This window comes from Cucumis melo, chromosome 4 (genome assembly GCF_025177605.1).
Source record: "Cucumis melo cultivar AY chromosome 4, USDA_Cmelo_AY_1.0, whole genome shotgun sequence".
NCBI classification, from domain to species: Eukaryota; Viridiplantae; Streptophyta; class Magnoliopsida; order Cucurbitales; family Cucurbitaceae; genus Cucumis; species Cucumis melo.
Window position 1 is genome coordinate 32,653,421 of NC_066860.1, and position 11,886 is coordinate 32,665,306.

General features: G+C 28.8%; 2 protein-coding genes across 2 annotated transcripts; one reads left to right on the top strand and one right to left on the bottom strand.

The window, feature by feature from the left end:
* Positions 1-3,219: 3,219 nt before the first annotated feature.
* On the top strand, positions 3,220-3,877 carry LOC103486580 (dehydration-responsive element-binding protein 1F-like). The gene has a single exon (XM_008444585.3). It carries the CDS (start codon positions 3,220-3,222, stop codon positions 3,826-3,828), a length of 609 nt encoding a protein of 202 aa, XP_008442807.2. The 3' UTR covers positions 3,829-3,877.
* Positions 3,878-10,997: 7,120 nt separating this feature from the next.
* LOC103486579 (ethylene-responsive transcription factor ERF024) lies at positions 10,998-11,593 on the bottom strand. The gene has a single exon (XM_008444584.3). It carries the CDS (start codon positions 11,591-11,593, stop codon positions 11,042-11,044), a length of 552 nt encoding a protein of 183 aa, XP_008442806.1. The 3' UTR covers positions 10,998-11,041.
* Between the last annotated feature and the right edge of the window lie 293 nt (positions 11,594-11,886).

The window sequence follows — 11,886 nt, forward strand, 5'->3', positions numbered from 1 at the left end:
AAGACATGTCAGTTAAAAAGTGAAGGGATGGTTAATGGCAGCTCCTGCTTGTCGATTTTGTTAGCAGTTTTCCTTACTTTGATGCATTCTTATTCTGACAAAAAACTTACTATATAGGCTTCAATGCTGCTCCATCAAGTAGTAAAAAGTAAGAATAATAATAGTAAAAAAGTATTATTGCCTCTTGAGATCGTATTCAATTTCTCTCGACCATAACTCTAAATCTTAATCCGACTACTACTAATAAAGTAGGTGGGGCTTGCTTCTCTCGTTATAGTCGCTTGGATCTTTTTCGCCTCCGGTGAGGTTTGTGGCCATCCATAGCTTTTGAATAAATTTTCTTTTTCAGAAAATAATCATAATAATTAATAATAATCCCATCTGCAACTACGATTGACTGTTTTGGATCCAAACCTGAGACCTTAATCGTGACTGTAATTCGGTGCATAAGACAACAATTACAATTCTAATGGCCTATTGTTTAACGTATTGTTGTTTATTGACTTTGTGCAGTGAGGAGTAATGATTGATAGTTAATTTTAATTCGATATCTTAATGGTTTATTACACTATAAGTTGAATGTTTCAGTTTAATGGTAATTGGAATGTCAGAGAATTCAATTTCTCATATATGCAATTCTTCTACTAAAAATGTTTTTATTGTTGAAGGGAATATTGTGGTGGTAGTAATGTATTATTGTTTCGTTCTTGGCAAGTGTGTTATAATGAATGCTATTCAATTTTCATATTGCTTTGCTAAAAGGGGAAAGAGAGATATTTGGGTTATTGGAATAAGGAATATGGGAATTGAGATAATGACTTTAATTGCTTTATAATATGTTTATTTAGGAATAGGAAGAATTGAAAGTGTTTTGGATAATAGTTTATTTATTACGTAAATAAAGAGCTTCATAAAAAAGAAAAATAAGGAATCATGTTGAAAAGGAAATTAAGTAGACATGTTCAATTACCACACACACACACAAAGATAACAACCTGAAATTGAGGTGAGAACTAAATTGAATATAATATAACAACCTGAAATTAAGCATTATTGATTATTAAAAATATAAACAAATAGTAATTCACACATTTTAATTAATTAATTAAGTGTCAATTTCACAATTTTTGTTAAGATTTTATATGAGATGTCAATTTCACACTTTGTCACATAATTCTTCGTAAAGGAAAGCATGTTTAATGTTTATTATGCCAAAACCAATCATAACCCAATCCCTTTATATATCTTTGTGTGTGCCCTAACCACAAAGATATACAAAAGGGTGTTATATTTATAAACACACACTCAAAGTATAAAACAAAATAAAATAAAAACAATCTAAAACAACAAATTAAATTGTATTTCAAATAAAATTGCCGAAAAAAGAAAAAAAAAAAACCAATGATTAGAGTTAGTTAAGAAAAATAATATGAACATTTGAAAGTGAATAATGTTTGATTTCACATGCACCAACATTGATCAATTTGAAAAGAAAAAGTCTCTTATTTGAAAATCTAAAATGACTTAGCTAATCATTGGTTTTATTACTATTACTATTATTTTTTAACAATTATAAACTTTTTATTTATAATTTAAAAAAATATTTTAAACATAACATGAATTATGATTAGGAATTAAAGGTAACTAATAGAGAATCATATATATATATATATATATATAAAGAAAATATAGGTATGTAACCATGTAAAAACGTATTCGCCGACATACATAGATAGGCCGCCTAACTCCGTCGCATTAGACGCTTGGACCACCGTCCGCAGCCCAATTTTGGCCGTCCGTTCAGCTTCTTTGCGGTTGAATCACCGTCAACTTTCCCATATTTTATGCCTTAAATATTAGACAAAAATTCAGATAAAATGTCTTTAAAAAAAAAAAGTGAAGACAATTATAATTCTTTTTAAAATTTAGGGTGTCATATTAATATATATTTATTACATATGCCATTTGAATAAAGAGGCAATTCAAAACTAATAAGAATTTGTTGGTAGAAATTTGATATAGGTGGACCATATTTATTATTTATTTATTTATTTATTTTAAAGAAAAGGCTGAGAGTGGAGCAATGAGAAAAAAAGACTTTTTTGACTTTGAGAAAAAATCATGTGGACTGAAAAACGCTTTGTGAAAGAGTGCTACTTTCTACACGTGTTTTTCAAAATAATATTTGTTTATTTTTAAAACCAAAACCAATGTTGTTTTTTAATTTTTAGGAAGTATTTGTTCAAATAAAAGCAACTAAGTAGGATGAATATTGTATACCCTTAAATTCTTATAATAGGACTACACACTTAGGCTCCAAGATGATAAAACTAAATTTTCAAACTTATATATAGTTGTGACAATTTCTACGACTTTGAAAGTTTAAAGTATATAATTTTAATTACTACGATTATATTTTAGAGGCGATTAACTTTTACAAACCCTAAAAAAATAAAACTATTGAGAAAAAACCTCGTCAATTTGAACATGCTATTATAATTTTTGGTCACACACACAGCAATTATTATTGGGCAAAAGAAAAGGGGCCTGCATTATCATTTATCCAAATTTCACTTTTCATTTAATTTCTAAAATGCATTATCCAAATTTGTCACTTTCAATAATAGAACCTTGATGTATTTCAAAACTGGAGATCTAAATTTAATAGTATTTAATTTTTTTTTTTTTATAAAAAAAATCAAGTGAATTGAAATTTGATATAGGTTTAAAAATCTAAATAAAAATATTAACCAAAAATATATATTTTTATATTTGTGAAGGTTCGTTTATCTCCACTAGACAATAGCTATCCTAAACTCATAAAAATGAATTAAATTTTATTGGTAAGTTGTTATTATGAACTAAATTAAATCACAAGCTTAATCTATAATGATTAAAAATATTAAAATATCAATATAAATAGGTTTAAAATGTTATTAATGATATACTTAAAAGGTTATTATTTAAGAAGCATTGCAATCACGTTTTGGAAAAGTAGAAAAAAAAAATAGTAACAATAGTAATAAAAGGCATATTGAAGTTTATTTGTGCACGTTAGTTTTCTTACTGCACGTGGAATATAAAAATGTGGGCCAACATTTTGACCACGTGTTTAACATTATAACTTTATTTTTTTTAATTCTTCCTTTAGAAACATAAAATCGTACAACTCCGTCATCGCAAATTGCATTTAGGGCATCCACAAATTTTCTCAACTTAATGCCTTCCTCGTCTTCCAGCTCAACCAACGACCACCTTCCGCCGCCCACCACGGTGGCCAAGCGAAAGGCCGGTAGGAAAAAATTTCAAGAGACCCGCCACCCGATTTACAAAGGCGTTCGCCAAAGGAATGGTAAATGGGTTTGCGAGCTTCGACGACCTAACAAAAAATCTAGCTTTTGGGTTGGAACTTTTTGTAACCCGAAAACCGCCGCAATTGCATACGACGTAGTTGCCTTGGCCATTAAAGGTGAGTCTGTATCACTCAATTTCCCCAACTTCGCTCACTCATTTCCACGAGTTATGTCCTCGTCTTCTTCCATAAACGATATTCGCGCGATGGCGATTAAGACGGCAGAGACATTTACGTCAAGCGACATAATGATGCCTTTGTCGTCTCCATCGTCACCCTCATCGTTGTGTTCTTTAATGTCAGAGGAGAAGGTAGTACCAAATTATTTTTGGGACGAGGAGGAGGTGTTTAACATGCCTGCGATAATTGCGGGTATTGCAGAGGGTTTGATTATAACACCACCGGGAATGAAGAGGGAATTCGATTGGGAGGATTCTGAGAACACGATGGAATTTTCGTTATGGAGTCATGAGTGAAGATTGTTAATTTGATTTCAAGAATTTATTCAATGACTTTAAAAAGTTGAACGCATCAACGGAAAACTAAAAGGTGTGGTTTATTACTAGAAATCCAATATATTAGTACGAACTCAACTATAATATTTTCTGTGAAATTTACAATTTGATGAGTAGTATTAAGATGGGAGGATCCAAATTTTCTCCCATATCATGTAAATGGTGGTCTACACAATTTGGTAGCTCATGTTCTTCTAGTATTTGTAGTTTAGATTTTTGGTCTCAGTCACTCCTAGTTTATTATTATAGCCGATCACATATTAGATGCTTTAATCGTTTATACAAGTTTGTTTCCTTTTCAATGAAAAAGAAAAGAAGGATATGAACTATGTTTACGATTACTTGGTTAATATTTTGTTGCTTGATTCTATATTGTTGTTAGAAAATTGAACAACCAATAACACTATTTATTTATACAAAAATAATATAATATCGAATTAAAAGAGATCCCTCTCAACCTCTTACAAATACGAAGCCTAACATGTAATTTTTTTTTTTTAATTTGTCAAAGATTTACTAATTAAACATATTTAATGAGTACTCACTTTACATTAACACTATAAAAATGAATTCTTTCAAAGCATAAATAACATAAGGATAACAAATATATGTAGTTCTTATTTTGTCAAAATTACCTCTATGAGTTCAATTAACATTTGATACAAGTAGAGATAGATCTCATGCAAGGAATAAATATGGTTTAAATTCTATTTTGGTTCCTAAACTTTGTATATTATTCTATTTTGATCTATAAACTTCTAAAAACATCTATTTTAGTTTTTAGACTCTTTCTTTTTTGTAAAAAAAAATTTACTTTAGTTTTTGTCATTAAGATTCCGTTAACTCTTTAACGAAATGATGATGTACGGCTTCTATGTGTTTTGATGATTATATTCTAGATTCATCATATTACTTAATTGATAAATAATCAATAAATCTTGTTAATTGATTTTATAAATCTTTTATGCTAACACAAAAACATAATCGAGACACTTATCAAATAAACCCAAAACTAATTTTGTTTCTTTTTTCTTCCAAAACTCAAATATCTCACATCATCTCTTCATTCCCCCACCCTTTGCTATTTCTAATTTTATTTGTTTTCAACCTAACAATCTAATCATTCACATTTAGAAGACACCTCGTTATTTTGTTAAATAATTAATGAAATCCGAATGAAAAAGACCAGGATATGTTCTTCACAAAAGTTCAAAGATTAAAATAGATTTTTTAAAAATTTAAAGATTAAAATAGAACAATATAGAACTAAAACTAGAATTTAAACTTTTCACACATTTAAATTAGTTAATAGAAATACACCTTAGACAATTAAGTTGCACAACTATTTAAATATCATTTCATGTTTGAGATGGTAAATTATTCTTAACCTATAATTAAAACGAATTATAAATCACAAATATTTTCATCTGCTGATCTAAATTATTTTAAATGTATGATTATAAATATCCATTCAACTAAATAAAACTAAACTAATAAATCTATGAAAGTTTTGTGAGTTGAATTAAAATAATTATAAAAACGTTTTACAACAGAAAAAAACTTACAAAATTTTAATGAGATTTAAATGGATAGAAATTTTATGATTATGATTGATATTTTATAAATTATTTATAAGGATAAAAAAATTGTAAAGAATTGAGAGTAACCTAACAATATTAAATTGTAAAATTTTGGGAAGTGAGGCAAATAATAATCATCTGTTGGTATGTGTGGTCGGTATTTTTTTTGTTATACCCACTTTCGTATGTAAAAACGACACGTCGGTTTCCTTTGAAAAACAAATAATAATAATAATAATAATAAAAAAAAAAAAAAAAGTCACACCCAAGGAACGATATGTCGGCTTGGGCTGATTATAAACGTGTATTATTGTTTCCCTAACACATGGAAGATGGAACCGTCTTTTTTTGGTCCCCCCGAAGGAAAAAACACGAAGTTACGATAATTGTTTTGTCTTTTTTATGCACTGCATTTCTCACGTGACCTTGTTTTTATTTTATTCCTATGCTCTCTCCATTGTTTTCGATGGTAAATTTTTAAATTTTAAAGAAAAGATAACACGTAAAACAAAAGCAAAAATGCCATTTTTAGTTTTTACCGATTGTGTGTTGGTACCGAAATTTGATATCAATGGTGAATTTGTAACTTTCATGCAAAATATAGAGAAACTTGCATTGGTGTGGTGTTTGGTCACCAACACTTTTGACAATCAAAAGTTATAGTAATTATTTTGAGAGAGCTAGAGAGTTATAGAAATCCAAATATATTTTAGCTTAATTATCTCTAATGTCATGAGCTAGTTTTTTTTTTTTTTTTTTTTATGACATAAAAATAAGTTTCATAACGGTTATTATCCCCACTTATTAATATTCATTGGGCAATTAATCAAACTATCATTGCATAAGGTTCATTTTATTAGTGACCCAAACATGTCCAAAATAATAACACTTATACATAATCTTTAATTTCGTAAGGTCAACCTCCTCAAGCTTCTTAATCAATTCTATGAATTGACCTGCATACTTAGACATTATTGTTTGATGACCAACTTTATGAGTCAATCTCCATATTTAACCAAATAAAATAATCAATATCTTGGTGATATTGACCAACTCTATGAGTTAATCTCTATACTTATCTAAATAGATATATGATATGAATAATCAACCAAATAAGTATTCACTTTTTGACCCATAAGTTAATATAATCAAATCTAAATACAAGTACAATATGAATAGTAACAGTAAGTTAAAAGTAAATGAGATGAGAATTGACGAAAACTTTTGTGAAGGATGTATGATATTTTAGAAAATATATGTATAATAGTAGCCACTGATATTAATTTAGAAAATATGTGGTAAGAAAACGAAGATATATATATCTACCCACTCACTACAAAGATAAATAAAGTAAACAAGAATGAAAACGACAAGGGCAGGAATATAATATGGACGGAGGAACCCATTCCTTTCCAACTTCAATATCTACATCCTACAATATATGTTTATTAAAACTCTTTATTTTCTTTTTTTATTTTCTTTTAATCAAATAAACACACATGCTTTTAAATTAATAAATAAACATTATTATACACTTTTTTTTCTTTTTCTTTTTCTTTTTCTTTTCTTTTTTGAGTCGATTGAGACTAAAGAGGTATAAATGAACTAAAAACCATAAAGTTAGCAATAAATATTTAAAAATGAAGTCTAGACTACACCTAATTTTTTTTAAAACATTTTAAAAATGAACACATGACTATTTTTAATTGGAAGTTGTACCAAATTTTTTTTCTTCTTTAAATTAAATCTAATTTAATATCAATATGGTGTAGATTTCAAACTTTCCTAAGACTATTTTGTCAATTTATCGAAGTTAAAAAAGTATCTTTCATTTAACTTCTTTTCAAAAATAAATTGAAAAAACATGCCATACTGGGCTCATGTTTTGGGCTAGCATGAATAACCTATATTAATTGGGCTTGGGCCAGACCAAATATCTTTTTTCTTTTAGTATCTTTAAATGTGAAGTAAAAAACCAATGAAGTCCTAAAATATGAACTTGGAAGGCAACTTGTTAGTTTCTTTTCTTCCATTATCTATTTTATATGTTTTAAATGACATGGAATTGAACGATTTTGAAATTTATAGGTGTTGAAAGACAATTATTTATGAAAATTCAAAGATTAAATGAATTTATAAAAGCAAAATGGGTAGCAAGAAAAATGATGAACGTTCTATAGATTCTCTTAAAAGAACTAGAACTTATAAAACAATTGTACTGGGAAAGTTTCATATAATTTGATGAGCATAAGAACTTAGGTGTAAACCACCACTAAAATCAAGAGTTGTGTTTATGGCTGTATGTATGATATTCCACAAGGCCCAATAGCACCAAACATTACCACTAAAATTCCATAAAGAAAGATATTGTTGATATCAAAGGGTGAGAGAGAAAAGAGGCCTAAGCCACAACAACCATATGAAAGCACTAAAACCAGAGAGACAGAAACTAAAATGAGGGGTGTGGGTGTGAGAAGCACTAAAATAGGAGATCTAATTCATAGAAATTTTTTTCAAGAGATATGCACCGAAAAAAACTATTTCAACAATGATTTAAAAAAGTTGTTAATTGTGAAATATTGAAAACTTTTAAAGGTCTTAATAAATAAATAAATAAATTGTATGATGAAGTATTTAAATTAAGTTTTTTCCAAAAAAAAAATAAAATAAATAAAAGTGGTAAAAAGAATAGTTGTTTGCTTTAGCAAAGGCATCCATATTAAACTCACCCAAAGAAATAATATAAAACATTGTGGAAGAGTGATGATTAAGCTTTTATTTGGTGCTTAAATCATCACAATTATGATCCTAATTGACTTTCTCCATTCACAACACATTTAATTCTTTGTTCCCATATCTTCATTCCCCAAATTTCCACTTCCATTTTTCATTTAAGTTATATTGTTCTAAATTTTTTCACTACGGATCGGATGTGAGAAATAAAGTCAATAGCACAAAATTTTATCAAGTAAAACTATACTTATTTTGACGTGTAACTTTTTTCTTTGACCATTCTGATAGTATAATTGTTTTTCTAATTCAAAACCTCTTTTTTATGGGAGCAGTAGATTTTTGTGATAATTATAGAAAAAGTTTCATCTTTTTATATGATTTTGTCTTTGGAAGATTTGAATAATATTAGAAGTCAACCTTGCATCCAACCCAACCTTTGTTATTTGGGAAGTTGGATAATTGATAGTTCGTTCTAGGGTTAAAAGAACACATGGGAAATCACATTTGATTATATGTGAAAATTATATCTATAATCAGAGGTTAAATTGTAAATCTAGTTTTTCCAACTTTAATCTGAGATTTATGTTTATTTGTTTATTAAGTGTTCAATTTCACAACTTTGGTTCTTAAACTTGTTTAGTGACAATTTAATTCTTTTCATTCCATATAGTTTTGATAGATTGAGGTGTTGCATGATCATTTTATATAATTTAGTGGTGATATAAACATATTCTTATAGTTTAATTACATACTTTATTTACCCCAACAAACCATTTTGAAAGTCAAAGCTAACAAAAAGATGAAATGATTGCTATATTTTTTTCCGTGAGTTATTTATGTGTTTTCCTAAATTTTAATTAAGACTTATTAGTTAGCCTGCATTTTTCTTTTGGGTGATTTATAATTTTCATTTATTCCATTGTTTTAAATTCTTATATATTGATTGTTTAAATTTTATCTTTTTGAAATCTGAGTTTTTTTTTTTAATATTTTTTCTAGATTTTAAGATTTACTTTTTTAATTTCAATTTTTCACTAAATAAAAATCCTTTCTTTGTTTAGTGTTAATGTATATATGTTAGCTAAGGTTGGAATAATAATAATAATAATAATATAACAATAGAAAAAAAAGTAGAAGAAGAAGAAGAAGAAGAAGAAGAAGAAGAAGAAGAAGAAGAAGAAGAAGAAGAAGAAGAAGAAGAAGAAGAAGAAGAAGAAGAAATGCATGAGTTTGAGAGCCATAAAAGGAAGAAGGTGAGGGGTCGCTAATACGTTTCTATGCAGACATTCCATTGTTTACTCACAAATTTTATAGCTCTATGACTTAGGGAATCATAATTTGAGTGTGACATCTCAACATATTTTAATTTCTTGTTTCCTATAAAAGAAAAAGAAAAAGAAAAAAAAAAAAGAAAAAAGAAACTCAAAATATGAGATGATATTATATATATCCAAGTTTTTTCAGTTTTAATCCTCTAATTTTAGTTACTATATTTTTAATAAGTCTAATATGTTAGTATATTTTCCATTTGAAAATAGGATGAAAATTAATTTTAAAAGATTAAATCTAAGATTTAATGAATTTATTAAGACTAAAATAAAATGAACCCAAAAATAAATAAAATGTAACCTTTCTTAGTATATAAAAATCGTTTATCTTCTTAAACATATTTGAAGAGGAAAAAACAAATAAGTTGTTAGCCTACAAACTTCATTCTTTGAAATAGAAATCAACAAGGATTTGTGGTTAAGGAAGCTTAGTTTCATACCAATAAAAATTTAGCTTTTTATTTTTCTCTCTATCTAAATGTCACGCAATTAATTAGCAAGTTTAGTTTCTATAAAACTCATATGATTTTAAATTTAGTTTCATTAGTCTCGGTTCCAAGAAGTATAAGTAAATGTATGAGAGGAGAAAAATAACCTTAAAGTATAAAAAATATAATAACTATATAGAAAATCGTTTGGATGTATTACAACACCAAGATGTAGATTTTTATCAAACACCATCCAAGATAATATACAGTTATTTTGCTCAAGCAAGATAAACTAACACTTCATGTTTGATATATCAAAACATTTTTAACCAAGATTTTTAATTATGATATAATAAAATTCTTCATATATAATTTTATTTTCTTATATAATATAATTAATTAAATTGAGAGATCACAAGTGACTCATTTATATGAATATATAGTAGTACCAAGTTAAAACTAAATTCTACCTACACAAAACACAAATTCTTAGAAAGAGACCCCCCAAAAAAGAGAAGTAAGTAGAATGTCATAATTATTATCCGATAGTCATAAAAAAAAAAAAAAAAAAAAAAAAAAAAAGAAGATAAAAATAGCAACCACACAGACATGCTTAGAAATTTAATAGTCCCCATTGGATTAATTAAAGTGTTCTCATATTATTTTATATATTCAAACAGACTGTACCTCCCAACTTCCTCTTCTATAATGCTTTTGCTTTTTTCTTCACCAAACAAACTTCTCTCATTTTCAAGGGCAACCGCAGCCAAAGCTGATGATGAACCAAATCTCAAATCAAACCTCATAGTTCTTTCCTTTTTTTGGCCATGGCGGCGTTTTGAGTCACAATATCAGAAAGAAGAACAAGAAAAAGAAAAAAAAAACCCTTTTTTTAAAACCTAACTTGAATTAAAAGTATAATTCAAGAAACTTTATATATATTAAGGGTACCATATAACACAGCACCTCCCTTATACATACACATATATATGGATATACAAAGTCTAAATTTTTATACATAATATGTATATGTATTGATCACATAGTTATATAAGTGCTGTTATATATAGTTCTATATAATATGGTATATATATATTATTGTTACCTAGGGAAAATTCCAAAGGTTTTGGTCCGTGCCGAAGTCGCGGTCTTCGTCTCCGCCATGGTTGTTGAAACGAGGAGGGCTAAGAAGCATTCCTTCCGCCATATTCATTAGAACATTAGGCATATCAAAGATCAAGTCCTCGTCCATGAACTGACTCTCCAATTCATATTCTTGACCATATCTTGCTTCATACACGACGTCATCAGAATGACTTCCACGACGAGAACCGCTATTGTTCCGTGCTTCCATGGCCGCTGCAGCCGCTCCAAGAGCAGCAGCAGCAGACGCAGCTGCCGCTTGAATATCCGATGGTGACCTAGAAGCGGGGATGGGGAGAGACGAGGCGGAATTAGGGAAATTAAGCTCGGTGTCCTGGCCTTTTAGGGCAAGAGCGGCAACGTCGTAAGCAACGGCGGCCATTTCGGCGGTGGGAAAAGTTCCCAGCCAAATACGGTTGGGCTTCCTTGGCTCGCGGATTTCGGAGACCCATTTGCCGGTGTTGCGACGGCGAACGCCTCGGTAGACGGGGTGGCGGCCAGAAGAAGAAGCCATGAAGGAGGGTTGAAGAAGATGGTGGAGAGATGGGAAGCCATTTATGGAGATCGGAAAATGGGAAAAGGGAAGAGGAAGAGAGTGCAGACCAGTTGGAAATGAACGGAGTTCTGATTAGGGTTTGGGTGGAACACACAGCCATAGCCAGCTTGGAGATTTTTGGGGAAGGAAGGAGAGAAGAAATAAAGGATATTATTTAAAGAGAATTGATAATAATAATAATAATAATAATAATAATAATAATAATATTTCAAACATGGTGGTTTTGATGATGGATATATGATATATGGAAG

Excerpts from the sequence above, each read along its gene's own strand:
- LOC103486580 (XM_008444585.3), top strand. The coding sequence starts at position 3,220 with ATGCCTTCCTCGTCTTCCAGCTCAACCAACGACCACCTTCCGCCGCCC.
- LOC103486579 (XM_008444584.3), bottom strand. The coding sequence starts at position 11,593 with ATGGCTTCTTCTTCTGGCCGCCACCCCGTCTACCGAGGCGTTCGCCGT.